The sequence below is a fragment of the Salvelinus namaycush genome, chromosome 19, assembly GCF_016432855.1.
Source record: "Salvelinus namaycush isolate Seneca chromosome 19, SaNama_1.0, whole genome shotgun sequence".
Lineage (NCBI taxonomy): Eukaryota > Metazoa > Chordata > Actinopteri > Salmoniformes > Salmonidae > Salvelinus > Salvelinus namaycush.
This window is the reverse complement of record NC_052325.1, coordinates 22,463,400-22,478,818: the sequence shown is the minus strand read 5'-3', so window position 1 is coordinate 22,478,818 and position 15,419 is coordinate 22,463,400. Positions and strand designations below refer to the sequence as shown.

The 15,419-nt window shown below is 47.0% G+C and overlaps 1 protein-coding gene across 1 annotated transcript in view; it reads right to left on the bottom strand.

The window, feature by feature from the left end:
* LOC120063936 (DNA-binding protein SATB2-like) overlaps positions 1-14,724 on the bottom strand; it is a 65,071-nt gene extending 50,347 nt beyond the window's left edge. The window contains exons 1-2 of the mRNA XM_039014245.1: positions 14,634-14,724; positions 1,244-1,447 (exon numbers count right to left, since the gene is read on the bottom strand). Of these exons, the coding sequence (XP_038870173.1) occupies positions 1,244-1,447; positions 14,634-14,724 (295 nt within the window). The remainder of the gene's footprint in view (positions 1-1,243; positions 1,448-14,633) is intronic.
* Between the last annotated feature and the right edge of the window lie 695 nt (positions 14,725-15,419).

The following is a 15,419-nucleotide window of genomic DNA, read 5'->3' as shown; positions in this document are numbered from 1 at the left end:
TAGCCCCTAAGAATCAAGACTGTTTTAACATAAGGAAAGAGTAATAGAGCAGATTCACACACTATTTCAGTTTAAGTCCATGTACAGATGTAGGATCTTAATTTGAGCCAGTTTGCTACAGCAGGAAAATATCCTGCAGCAACAGGAAATGCAAATTATTATGTGGATGATAATTCGTGGATTTTTTTTGTAAGGGTTGATACATTTTTCATTTGGGCAAATCAAGTCTGACATTTTAAAGTGGACATTACAAACTCTAGAAGCCTTTTGAAACCTGTGCAGGAAAATTCTCAGCAACAAAAGAGTGATCAAATGAAGATCCCACATCTGTATGTCAGCTGCCTGGTTGTGTCTATTGTTACCATATATCAACGTGAAGCAACTCCCCCAGATAGAATGTTCTGCATACTTTAGTGAACACAGGAAACTGCACTGTCCTCTTGGCGATGGCAACCATGTGTGCAACAATAAATTACACAGCTATTAAGTTTCTCCCCTAGACCTCTTTCATAAACATTCTCACACATACACAAACATGAACACACAAATGCACACACACCACACATTAAAGCATGTGCATATACTTAGACAAATTTAGTCGTACACATATTATTTTGGCCTCTTGGAGGAACTAGACTCATTTCTTTCCAACTCTTTGTTCTTTGTTTAACGAGTTTCTCTTTAGTTGTGTTTTTCAAACATTCTTTACTTAGCCTGAGAGCTCAAAACATCATACAGAAGTGTTTAGTCTGACTAGCATCCCGGCCAGTGAATTAGTGCTGTGCTGTCCTCTGACTCCTTTCTAACAGGTTGTATAGCGTTTTAGCACAATCTCAAACTCAGTACCAGGTGAAAGCTTTGTTTTGTCCTCTGTAGCTCAGTTGGTAGAGCGTGGTGCTTGTAACGCCAGGGTAGTGGGTTTGATTCCTGGGACCAGCCATACATAAAATGCATACACGCATGACTGTACGTTGCTTTGGATAAAAGCGTCTGCTAAATGGCATATATTATTTTGGCTGATAGAGCCTTTGTGTCTGGTGTTTTGTGGTGAGGTATTCAGTTCAAGCGTTTGGGGTTATGACTGGTGTTTTGTGGTGAGGTATTCAGTTCAAGCGTTTGGGGTTATGACTGGTGTTTTGTGATGAGGTATTCAGTTCAAGTGTTTGGGGTTATGACTGGTGTTTTGTGGAGAAGTGCTCAGTTCAAGTTATGGATGGTGTTTTGTGGAGGCTACAATACTCACCCTGGGCCTGAGCAGCAGAGCTGTGGGAGTACCCCAGGGCCTGCAGGGCCGTCTCCACCAGCTGGTTGAAGAGGATGTCTTTCCTGACCAGGACAAACTCAGCATGCTCCTCTCTGTGGCCCTCACTCCTCTCCACCTCCTCACGTTGCATCCCCCCACCAGGCCCTGCCTGCTCCACCACACAGAATACTGGGATCATCAGACCTGGGGGAGGGAAATCAGAACGTTAGGCAAAATAAACAACTTAGGCTAAGCGAGTACAATATTAGGTCTAATTACATAGAATGCTGCTGACTTGGGTGGCTGTTAAATCACCTGTTGTGTATACTGATAGGAATCCAAACAATGCAAAGATCTAAAGTCGCTAATCTAACGGCAAAGAAATTCTTAAGATTATAGGTAATACTAGAAGAATGGATATCCAAAGACATTATAAAAAAGGACCTATAAAAAAACTAAGTGTCTAATAAATGTAAAAGCTTCACACTGTTTTCCACAAATATCTATTCATAACTATCACTATCTATTCCATAACTATCTATTGTCACGACTTCCGCCGAAGTCGGTCCCTCTCCTTGTTCGGGCGGCGTTCGGCGGTCGACGTCACCGATCTTCTAGCCATCACTGATACATTTTTCATTTTCCATTGGTTTTGTCTTGTCTTCCATCACACCTGGTTCCAATCCCATCAATTACATGTTGTGTATTTAACTCTCTGTTTCCCCTCATGTCCTTGTCGGTGATTGTTGTATGTATTGGTGCTAATTATGTTCTGGTGTGCGACAGGTTTTGTACCCACTTTCATTATTTTTGTATATTTTGGTTTTCGGAGTTTGTGAGCACTTATTAAACGACTCAGTTTATACCAAGTTCGTTCTCCTGCGCCTGACTTCCCTGCCTTCCCTGCGTCCAAGAGCATGTGGTTATGCTTCACCATCTTGGCACCGCCACGTATCGTGTTGTCAAGACAATGGACCGCTGGGAGAGACAGGGAGTTCTTCCAGCGCCTTCACCAGCACACCCGGGTTCTCTCCTGAGCACCCCTTTCCCGCCTGAACCCAGTGGAATCCGTCTCTCCTTGCCCCAGGAGTACGACGGGAGGGCTGCGAACTGCCAGGGGTTCTTATTACAATTAGACCTCTATCTGGCCACCGTCCACCCGGCTCCATCGGGCCGTGAGAGGGTGTCCGCCCTCGTCTCGTGCCTCACCGGGAGAGCCCTGGAGTGGGCCAACGCCGTGTGGAGAGAGGGAGATGCGGCGTTAGACCATTTTGAGGAGTTCACCTGCCGTGAGCACCTCTACCATCTGAGGCAGGAGACGAGGAGCGCCCGGGAGTTCGCCCTGGAGTTTAGGACCCTGTCTGCTGGCGCGGGATGGACCTACAGGGCCCTGATCGACCAGTACCGCTGCAGTCTGCGCGAGGACGTCCGTCGGGAGATGGCCTGCAGAGACACCACCCTTACGTTTGACCAGCTGGTGGACCTGTCCATCCGGGTGGACAACCTGCTGGCTACTCACGGACGTTCAGATCGGGGTCTGGTGGTTCCATCCTCCCGCACCCCCTGTCCGATACCCATGGAGCTGGGAGGGGCGGTGCGCAGGGAGACCGGAGGGGGTTCCCGCTCGTGCACCATCTGTGGCCGCAGAGGTCACACTGCCGGTCGGTGCCGGGTTGGTTCCTCTGGGAATCCAGGCAGCAGGCAGGGCGCTCTGGCGTCACCCTAGGTGAGCCGGCACCAATCTCACCCAGAGCCCTCTGTTGCACATATGTTTGTGTTTGTCACGTTCCCTGAGTTTTCCCCGCATTCCCAGCCTAAGGCGCTAGTCGATTCAGGCGCGACTGGGAATTTTATTGATAGGGCTTTAGCCCATAGTTTAGGGATCCCCATCGTTCCCGTGGATATGCCCTTCCCCGTTCACGCCTTAGATAGTCGACCATTAGGGTCAGGGTTAATTAGGGAGGTCACCGCGCCTTTGGGCATGGTGACGCAGGAGGGTCATACGGAGAGAATTAGTCTCTTCCTTATTGACTCTCCTGCGTTTCCTGTGGTGCTGGGCCTACCCTGGTTAGCTTGTCATAACCCCACTGTTTCTTGGCCACAGAGGGCTCTCACGGGGTGGTCGCGAGAGTGCTCAGGTAGGTGTTTAGGGGTTTCCGTTGGTGCTACTACGGTGGAGAGTCCAGACCAGGTCTCCACCGTGCGCATTCCCCCTGATTATGCCGATTTGGCTCTCCAATTACCACCTCATCGATGGGGCGATTGTGCGATAGATCTCCTGGTAGACGCTGCACTTCCCAGGAGTCACGTGTATCCCCTCTCACAGACGGAGACGGAGGCTATGGAAACATATGTCTCCGAATCTCTGGAGCAGGGGTACATTCGGCCCTCCACTTTACCTGCCTCCTCGAGTTTCTTTTTTGTGAAGAAGAAGGATGGCGGTCTATCGAGGTATCAACCAAATCGCTGTGAGGTACAGCTACCCGCTGCCTCTCATAGCCAGTGCGATCGAGTCAATGCACGGGGCGCGCTTCTTCACAAAATTGGATCTCAGGAGCACTTACAACCTGGTGCGTATCCGGGAGGGGGACGAGTGGAAGACGGCATTTAGTACCACCTCAGGGCACTATGAGTACCTCGTCATGCCGTACGGGTTGATGAATGCTCCATCAGTCTTCCAGGCCTTTGTAGATGAGATTTTCTGGGACCTGCACAGGCAGGGTGTAGTGGTGTATATTGATGACATTCTGATATACTCTGCTACACGCGCCGAGCATGTGTCCCTGGTGCGCAGGGTGCTTGGTCGGCTGTTGGAGCATGACCTGTACGTCAACGCTGAGAAATGTCTGTTTTTCCCAACAGTCCGTCTCCTTCCTAGGGTACCGCATTTCCACTTCAGAGGTGGAGATGGAGAGTGACCGCATTTCAGCCGTGCGTAATCCTTTACCATGGTGGGCCGACTCCAACCATGGTAAAGGAAGTGCAGCGGTTTCTAGGGTTTTCCAACTACTACCGGAGGTTTATCCGGGGCTTTGGTCAGGTAGCGGCTCCCATTACCTCACTGCTGAAGGGGGGACCAGTGCGTTTGCAGTGGTCAGCTGAGGCGGAAAGAGCTTTTGGTCAGCTGAGGGCTCTGTTTACCTCGGCTCCCGTGCTGGCTCATCCTGATCCCTCTTTGGAGTTCATAGTGGAGGTGGACGTGTCCGAGGCTGAGATAGGAGCCATGCTCTCTCGGCGTTCGTGTACGCCACCAAAGCTCCGCCCCTGTGCCTTCTTTTAGAAGAAGCTCAGCCCGACGGAGCGAAACTATGACGTGGGGTACTGGGAGTTGTTGGCTGTCGTCAAGGCTTTGAAGGCATGGAGACATTGGCTTGAGGGGGCTAAACACCCTTTTCTCATCTGGACTGACCACCGCAATCTGGAGTACATCCGGGCGGCAAGGAGACTGAATCCTCGCCAGGCAAGGTGGGCCATGTTTTTTACACGTTTTGTTTTAACCCTATCCTACAGACCAGGTTCCCAGAACGCGAAGGCAGACGCACTGTCCCGGATGTATGACACAGAGGAGCGGCCCATGGATCCCACTCCCATACTCCCGGGCCTCTTGCCTGGTGGCACTGGTAGTCTGGGGGTCTCGGTCAGCCTTACCTCAGGTTTTCACCCCGAGAGTAACGGGCAGGTGGAGAGAGTTAACCAGGATGTGGGTAGGTTTCTGAGGTCTTATTGCCAGGACCGGCAGGGGGAGTGGGCGGCGTTCGTGCCCTGGGCAGAGATGGCCCAGAACTCGCTCCGCCACTCCTCCACTCCTCCACTAACCTTTCTCCCTTCCAGTGTGTCTTGGGGTATCAGCTGGTTCTGGCTCCTTGGCATCAGAGTCAGACTGAGGCTCCTGTGGTGGACGACTGGTTCCGGCGCGCGGAGGAAACATGTCCACCTTCAGCGCGCCGTACTGAGCCAGAAAAGGGGCGCAGACCGTCACCGCAGTGAGGCCCCGGTGTTCGCACCTGGGGACAGGGTCTGGCTCTCGACCCGAAACCTGCCCCTCCGCCTGCCCTGTCGGAAGCTGGGTCCGCGGTTTGTGGGGCCATTTAAAGTCCTGAGGAGACTGAACAAGGTATGTTACAGGTTACAGCTTCCCCCCGATTACCGCATTAACCCCTCGTTCCATGTGTCTCTCCTCAGGCTGGTGGTGGCTGGCCCGCTCCAGGAGTCTGAGGTGCAGGAGGTTCCTCCACCCCCTCTGGACATCGAGGGTGCCCCGGCGTACTCCGTTCGATCCATACTGGATTCGAGACGTCAGGCGAGGGGCCTTCAGTACCTCGTGGACTGGGAGGGGTATGGTCCGGAGGAGAGATGCTGGGTTCCGGTGGAGGACGTGTTGGATCCTTCTATGCTGCGAGATTTCCACGCAGCTGGAGCCGCGCATCGGGGAGGGTACTGTCACGACTTCTGCCGAAGTCGGTCCCTCTCCTTGTTCGGGCGGTGTTCGGCGGTCGACGTCACCGATCTTCTAGCCATCACTGATCCATTTTTCATTTTCCATTGGTTTTGTCTTGTCTTCCTTCACACCTGGTTCCAATCCCATCAATTACATGTTGGGTACTTAACCCTCTGTTTCCCCTCATGTCCTTGTTGGAGATTGTTTGTTTGTGTGTTAGTGCTATTATGTGTTGGTGCGTGACGGGTTTTGTACCCATTTTATTATTTTTGGTATATTTTGGTTTTGGAGTTTGTTTGTAGTTGTTATTAAATGACTCTGTTTATACCAAGTTCGTTCTCCTGCACTTGACTTCCCTGCCACCAACACGCACACCTTACAATTCCATAACTATCTATTCCATAACTATCTTTTCCATAACTATCTATTCCATAACTATCTTTTCCATAACTATGTATTCCATAACTATGTATTCCATAACTATCTATTCCATAACTATGTATTCCATAACTATGTATTCCATAACTATCTATTCCATAACTATGTATTCCATAACTATCTATTCCATAACTATGTATTCCATAACTATGTATTCCATAACTATGTATTCCATAACTATCTATTCCATAACTATCTATTCCATAACTATCTATTCCATAACTATGTATTCCATAACTATGTATTCCATAACTATCTATTCCATAACTATCTATTCCATAACTATGTATTCCATAACTATCTATTCCATAACTATCTATTCCATAACTATCTATTCCATAACTATGTATTCCATAACTATGTATTCCATAATTATGTATTCCATAACTATGTATTCCATAACTATCTATTCCATAACTATGTATTCCATAACTATCTATTCCATAACTATGTATTCCATAACTATCTATTCCATAACTATCTATTCCATAACTATGTATTCCATAACTATGTATTCCATAACTATCTATTCCATAACTATGTATTCCGTAACTATCTATTCCATAACTATGTATTCCGTAACTATCTATTCCATAACTATGTATTCCATAACTATCTATTCCATAACTATCTATTCCATAACTATGTATTCCATAACTATGTATTCCATAACTATGTATTCCATAACTATCTATTCCATAACTATGTATTCCATAACTATCTATTCCATAACTATCTATTCCATAACTATGTATTCCATAACTATGTATTCCATAACTATCTATTCCATAACTATCTATTCCATAACTATCTATTCCATAACTATGTATTCCGTAACTATCTATTCCATAACTATGTATTCCATAACTATCTATTCCATAACTATCTATTCCATAACTATGTATTCCATAACTATGTATTCCATAACTATCTATTCCATAACTATGTATTCCATAACTATCTATTCCATAACTATCTATTCCATAACTATGTATTCCGTAACTATCTATTCCATAACTATGTATTCCATAACTATCTAAGTTATTTACATTCATTGAAGGTCAGACATGTGCAGTGGATGTATTTTGGACCCAATGGTAATACAAGCTACTGTGTTCATTATCAGTTCTTTCATATTTTATAATTACACAGAATTCAGTAGACATGCTATGCAATTTGAACGGCCTGGCTGGTGCTGATTTATCGCAGTTTAGCATCTCCATCTCTTAATTTGACTGTGTATGTCTCATCTCTTAATTTGACTGTGTATGTCTCATCTCTTAATTTGACTGTGTATGTCTCATCTCTTCATTTGACTGTGTATGTCTCATCTCTTAATTTGACTGTGTATGTCTCATCTCTTCATTTGACTGTGTATGTCTCATCTCTTCATTTGACTGTGTATGTCTCATCTCTTCATTTGACTCTGTATGTCTCATCTCTTCATTTGACTGTGTATGTCTCATCTCTTCATTTGACTGTGTATGTCTCATCTCTTCATTTGACTGTGTATGTCTCATCTCTTTATTTGACTGTGTATGTCTCATCTCTTCATTTGACTGTGTATGTCTCATCTCTTCATTTGACTGTGTATGTCTCATCTCTTCATTTGACTGTGTATGTCTCATCTCTTCATTTGACTGTGTATGTCTCATCTCTTCATTTGACTGTGTATGTCTCATCTCTTCATTTGACTGTGTATGTCTCATCTCTTCATTTGACTGTGTATGTCTCATCTCTTCATTTGACTGTGTATGTCTCATCTCTTCATTTGACTGTATATGTAGATTTTTTTATAGCTTAACCGTTAGTTACATAGATAAAGCTGGAACCATGGTAACCGTTCCCAAAGTCACAACGGCCTAAACGATGCCCACACACATGGTTTTCTATGGTGTTCTTCTCTATGGCCCCACTATCCTTTTGGCACAGCAACAATTTCATTCCTCCTTCACCAATATTCCTCTTTTTACTAAAAGGCTTTTGGTTGTAGGCCACCTGTCGACTAATTAATTAAGGCTCTCACAAGAAATGAGGGTCTGAGCATTAGGCAAACTCCCTGCACTAATAATAAGAGTAGAGCTATACCACACACACCATTAGATCTCTCCCTCTCTCTTGTTTTAATCAGTCAATTGCTATATTTCTACTTCCTCTCCATGAATCATCCCGGCTCCCAGTTTGCTGGGCTCTTATGGAGTGAATTACAGACTGGAGCTCTGTGTGCCAATTCAAGTAAGTGAATTTTCCCCAACAGGCCAATATAACTGTCAACACAGAGCAGCTCCAACCAGCTCTCTCTCTCTCTATCTCTCTCTCTCTCTCTCTGCCTCTCTCCCTCTTTCCCTCTTTCCCTCTCCCTCTCTCTCATCCCCTACCTCATCTCCTTTCCAACACCTTTCTCTTTTTTCCCACTCTCTCGTAGTTCCCTCTTGCTGTAACTCAGTCTCCCTCTTTCTCCCTCCCCACCTCTCTGTCCCTCTCTCTCTCACTCTCCCCCTCTTTCTCCCTCCCTATCCCCCTCCCTCTCTCTCTCTCTCTCTCTTGCTCTCTCTCCCCCTCTCTCCCCCTCCATCTCTCCCTCTCGCTCTCTCCCTCTTCCCCTCTCTCTCTCTCTCTCCCTCTTCACCTCTCTCTCTCCCTCTCTCCCTCTCTCCCTCTCTCTCATCCCCTACCTCGTCTCCTTTCCAACACCTTTCTCTTTTTCCCCACTCTCTCGTAGTTCCCTCTTGCTGTAACTCAGTTAGTCTCAGTATCTATCACCCTGTCCTCCCTTTCCTCCAGACCTTGTTAGTAGTGTGATTGTGTGGGAATGGACATACAGTATGTATCCACTCCAGTTGCTGACAGGGCACAGGAAGAGAAGTACCTCTCCCCTCTATCACCTCTCCCACTATCCCTTCTATCACCTCTCCCACTATCACCTCTCCCCTCTCCCACTATCACCTCTCCCCCATCACCTCTCCCTTCTATCACCTCTCCCACTATCCCCTCTCCCCCATCACCTCTCCCCTCTCCCACTATCACCTCTCCCCTCTCCCACTATCACCTCTCCCCCTACCCCTGTCACCTCTCCCCCTCCCCTATCAACTCTCCCCTCTCCCCTCTCCCACTATCCCCTCCCCTCTCCCACTATCCTCTCTCCCCCTCTCCCCACTATCCCCTCTCCCCTTCTCCCCTTTCCCCCTATCACCTCTCCCCTCTCCCAATATGCCCTCTCCCCCATTCCCTCTCCCCATCACCTCTCCCCTCTCCCACTATCCCCTCTCCCACTATCCCCTCTTCCCTCTCACCATATCCCCTCTCCCTCTCCCCCTCCCTCTATCACCTCTTCCCTCTTCCCTCTCCCCCATCACATCTCCCCCTATACCCTTTCCCTGTCTACCCTCTTCCCTCTCCCCCATCACCTCTTCCCCTATACCCTTTCCCTGTCTACCCACTCAACATCACCTCTCCCCATCTACCGTTTCCTCATCTCCCCTCTCCCCATCACCTCTCCCCTCTCCCCATCACCTCTCCCCATCTCCCCTCTCCCCCATCACCTCTTCCCTCTCCCCATCTCCCCCTTTATTTTATTTCATTTTATTTATTCACTTTTATTTATTCAGCGGAACCTAATTGTCTCATTTACAATGGTGCCCTGAGGACAAAATGACATCAAGACAGCAAAAAATGCATTACTCATTTAACAACAGAGTTTTAAACTGCCCTATCGGCACCCGTGAATCCAGGTGGAATTTGTTTTGTAATGTATTCCATAACTGTGGTGCATTAAAACTAAAGGCGCATTTATCAAACTTTGTGGAGACAAGCAGGACCTCAAGAGTTAACCCTGCGAATGGGTTTGGTATCTCATATTGTTATAGTTCAACAAGGAAGTGAGGGATGTCTTGCTCCTACCGTCTTATAGGCAGAAACTCAAACAGGATGTACCCGTGACTAGAACCCTTCAACGCTGGTCTGACCAATCGGAATCCATGGTTCAAGATTGTTTTGATCACGCAGACTGGGAAATGTTCCGGGCAGCCTCAGAGAATAACATTGATCTATACGCTGACTCAGTGAGTGAGTTTATAAGGAAGTGCATTGGAGATGTTGTACCTAATGTGACTATTAAAACCTTCCCCAACCAGAAACCGTGGATAGATGGTGGCATTCGACATTTAAACGTGTTATCCCTCGTAAGGCTTCTGGCCCAGATGGCATCCCTAGTCGCGTCCTCAGAGCATCCGCAGACCATCTGGCTGGTATGTTTACGGACATATTCAATCGCTCCCTATCCCAGTCTGCTGTCCCCACATGCTTCAAGATGGCCACCATTGTTCCTGTACCAAAGAACGCAAAGATAAATTAACTAAATGACTACCGCCCTCAGCACTCACTTCTGTCATCATGAAGTGCTTTGAGAGACTAGTCAAGGATCATATCACCTCCACCTTACCTGCCACCCTAGACCCACTTCAGTTTGCATACCGCCCCAACAGGTCCACAGACGATAAAATCACCATCACACTGCACACTGCCCTATCCCATCTGGACAAGAGGAATACCTATGTAAGAAAGCTGTTCCTTGGCTACAGCTCAGCATTCAACACCATAGTACCCTCCAAGCTCATCATTAAGCTTCAGGCCCTGGGTCTCAACCCCGCCCTGTGCAATTGGGTCCTGGACTTTCTGACGGGCCACCCCCAGGTGGTGAAGGTAGGAAACAACATCTCCACTTCGCTGATCCTCAACACTGGGGCCCCACAAGGGTGCGTGCTCAGCCCCCTCCTGTACTCCCTGTTCACCCATGACTGCGTGGCCAAGCACGCCTCCAACTCAATCATCAAGTTTGCAGACGACACAACAGTAGTGGGCTTGATTACCAAATACGACGAGACAGCCTACAGGGAGGAGGTGAGGGCATCCGGTGTGTGGTGTCAGAAAAACAACCTCTCACTCAACGTCAACAAAACAAAGGAGATGATCGTGGACTTCGGGAAACAGCAGAGGGAGCACCCCCCTATCCACATCGATGGGACAGTAGTGGAGAAGGTGGAAAATGTAAGTTCCTCGGCGTACACATCACGGACAAACTGAAATGGTCCACCCACACAACCTCAGGAGGGTGAAGAAATTTGGCTTGTCACCTAAAACCCTCACAAACTTTTACAGATGCACAATTGAGAGCATCCTGTCGGGCTGTATCACCGCCTGGTACGGCAACTTCCCCGCCATCAACCGCAAGGCTCTCCAGAGGGTGGTGCGGTCTGCACAACGCATCACCGGGGGCAAACTATCTGCCCTCCAGGACACCTACACCACCCGATGTCACAGGAAGGCCAAAAATATCATCAAGGACAACAACCACCCGAGCCACTGCCTGTTCACCCTGCTACCATCCAGAAGGCGAGGTCAGTACAGGGGCATCAAAGCTGGGACCAAGAGACTGAAAAACAGCTTCTATCTCAAGGCCATCAGACTGTTAAACAGACATCACAAGCACTGAGAAGCTGCTGCCTTTCCACAGACTCAAATCATTGGCCACTTATATAAATGGATCACTAGTCACTTTAAATAATGCCACTTTAATAATGTTTACATATCTTACATTACTCATCTCCATCTTGCCTATGCTGCTCGGCCATCGCTCTTCCATATATTTATATGTACATATTCTTATTCCATCCCTTTACATTTGTGTGTATTAGGTAGTTGTTGTGGAATTGTTAGATTACTTGTTGATATTACTGCACTGTCGGAACTAGAAGCACAAGCGTTTCGCTACACTCACATTAATATTGCTAACCATGTGTATGTGAATAAATACAATTTGATTTGATTTGATTTGTATGTCTGTTGGAAGCTTGTGGAGCAGAGCTTTTTAAACAACATGTGAGTAATGAAGGGATCTACGGGGCTTTAGGTCCAGCTGACCTTCTGATACAGGATGCAGTGATGGGTATTAAAACTGTCTCCTACTGTATAATAAAACGGGGGGCGCTATGTTAGACGGCATCCAAAGGTTTAAGAGTAGTGGCTGCTGCATTTTGATAAATGGTGTCACCATAGTCTAGATCTGGCAGGAAAGTTGACTGTACGATTGTTTGGGGCATTTAATTGCAATTCATCTGATCACACTTCATAACATTCTGGAGTATATGCAAATTGCCATCATACAAACTGAGGCAGCAGACTTTGTGAAAATTAATATTTGTGTCATTCTCAAAACTTTTGGTCACGACTGTACAATCTGCTTCCTGCTGTTTAGGGAGAGACATGATCTATTGTAAAAAATAAGCTTTAAATCTTCATTTTTTAACTTGCTCATCGGTATGTTTTTTAAGCGTTAGATCTTTATCAATCCAAACGGACAGATATTTACAGGTGGGAACCCGCTCAATGAGAGAACCATCCAATGAGTGAATATGTAGCCATCTGTCACGACTCCGACCGAGGCAGGCTCTCCTTCCCGTTCGGGTGGCGCTCGGCGGTCGTCGTCACCGGCCTATTAGCTGCCACTGATCCTTTTCTCCCCCTCCTTATGTGTTTATTGATTACACCTGTTTTCATTTGTTGGTAATTAGTTGGGCTTATCAGTCAGCCGGCCCGCCCGGTTCTTGTGCGGGATTATTAGTTGTTAAGCGTGGTGTCTGTTTGTACTACGTGTTACATGGTTACTGGACTGCTTTCATTCCCCCCGTGTCTGGGGTAGTTTTTTGTGAGCACCCAGTATATTAGAAGGGTGACTTTAGTTTCTCAGTGTTCATTAAAAGGGAACATTTGTTATTGCACCCTCTGCTTCCTGCGTTTGACTTCGCACTCCGACACCCAGTCCTTAAACCATCTGAGACATTTTTCTGTGAATTTGATTAACAACATATATTTAGTTTTTCTCGCATTAAGTACAAGTTTTAAATCAACAAGGGCTTTCTGTAATGTAACAAAATCAGATTGCAGCTCTAACATAGCTTGGTCAATAGTCGTTACAATAGCAAACAGAACCATATCGTCTGCATTCAGCCGATACGATTATCCCCTCTTTACCCCCTCATGCTCATCTCCAAGTTTCCTGCCTGTTCTCTAATATACTCTATTGTGTGTGTGTGTGTGTGTGTGTGTGTGTGTGTGTGTGTGTGTGTGTGTGTGTGTGTGTGTGTTGTGTGTGTGTGTGTTGTGTGTGTTTGTTGTGTGTGTGTGTGTGTGTGTGTGTGTGTGTGTTGTGGTATATGTGTATGTGTATGTGATGTGTGGGTGGTGTGTGTGTGTGGTGTGTGTGGTGTGGTGGTGTGTGTGTGTGTGTGTGTGTGTGTGTGTGTGTGTGTGTGTTTACTGGACATTCCCACTCATACATTCAGAACCGTATGTATGCGGAGCGATCGATAACCTAGAGAGCAGTATAAATCAGCTTCATACAGCGCTACTTTGTTCAGTAACCACAGTGTTTTATATAGTTCCCAGTCCTATGGAGCAGCCTAGATCTACACAGCATGGCACAGTACAGGATGGAATTGATCCTATTATACAGTCCTATAAAATACTGCAATGAGCCTGATGAACTCTAGAGTGCATGGCATTGTGCAGTACGATTACGGCCAGGAGTGCAGCCAGAACTCCAGTCCTGGCCCCAGTTACCAGAGGGTCAGGGCCAGAGAGAGAGAGAGTAAGACAGAGACAAAGAAAGAGACATTATAACTGTCAGGGCTGTGAGTTAGAGAATACCCGAGACCCGATCCAGATCCAGAATTCTAAATGATGTCACGGTTCTGGGTCAGCTCTGATCTGATTGTCACAGGTCTCGGGTATGTGTAATTTTAACTGACTTGTCCAGAAGGAACCATATAGATCCAAACGTGACAGCTGCAGTAGAGAGAGAGAAATTGTATCATTTATGCTGCTGCTCTTTGCTTTTCATGAGAGTGGCGCGTGTAGCTTGTTGTTGTTATTGGCCAATCATAGGTCATCAAAGCGGCAATAGGCTACAGTCATAGAGCCTCGCTCCATGTTAAAGGAGAAGGACAGGCTTCAATGACCAAGAGCCAACAGGTAGGCTGCTACTTAATATTCTGAATGGAGTTGTTGTTGTTTGTAACTGTAGGATGAGAAAGTGCATGCAGCCTCAGTTAGCCTAGCTATCTAGCTAGCTTATCTAGCTTCTCCCGGTTTGATGCAGCCTCAGTTAGCATAGCTATCTAGCTAGCTTATCTAGCTTCTCCCGGTTTGATGCAGTCAGGAAAGATTGGATTGGAACGGGTCTGGATCTAACCAGGTCTATATGGAATGGGTCTAATTGTCCTCGGGTCCATTCGGAACGGTACTGTATATTGTACTAATTTATGCATATCGGGTTCGGATGGAAAAGCCCCAGGTCCATTTCGGAACGGGTCCAATTTTTAGGACCTGTGAAGGCCTCTGCTGTGAGTGTGACTGCATCCTGATTCTCCTCACTTGCACACACCCCATTACGGATTTCAAAGCATTGGATTGGTGTAAAGCAGTATCTATCTGTGGGTGTGTTTTGGGGTATCATACCTCCCAGGGGTCCGTGTGGGTTGCCGTTGTGGTGTAGGAGACATGGCGCCGTGGGCTCCGTTGTGTCGCACATGGCCAGGCTCCCTCCCATCTCAGATTCTGTCCTGGCGGCGGGTTCCGCTGAGGTCGGGCTCACCCCCCCGCCCCGCTCCAGAGTTCGTCCGCGTCAGGACTGTCTGCATTGGGCTTCCGGCATCACGTCACTCCTTGTTCTGTTCCACCTGCTCAACAGCACACATGGTCGCGATGACATGTCAGGCTTCCCAAATTCCACACTAGTTGAGCGACTGCTACATTGTCGAGCACGAGGTAAAGAGAGGCCTAGCAGGTGTGAATGAGGCAGGATCAGGAGCGGTGAGAAGATGAGAGAGAGTAGAAGGAGGAGCTGGCACGAGTAGGCAGAGATAAAATTGACCAAGGTCAGGTTTTCCGATAGCGATTGAATTTAGGCTTAGGAGTGTTTTAACAATACGTTTTTTCAACAGCCGAAGATGTAACATGCATTTCCCAAAACGTTTGCTAAATTTGTCATTGAGGCATGTGTCAATACTGATAGGATCGAAGGAAAGCTTTCTCCATTCAAATCTTCCCTTATCATTAGAATTATTCCACAATACTGACGATGTATCAGCTCCAAGAAAGAGATCACCTACGGTTGCAAATATTGAGGCGGCTTATTCTAATGCTTAACCCTATAATAATGAATTAAATCAACATTTGGCACATCATTGCTCACATGTTAGGCTGCACATCATGAAATACACTGAGTATACCAAACATTAGGAA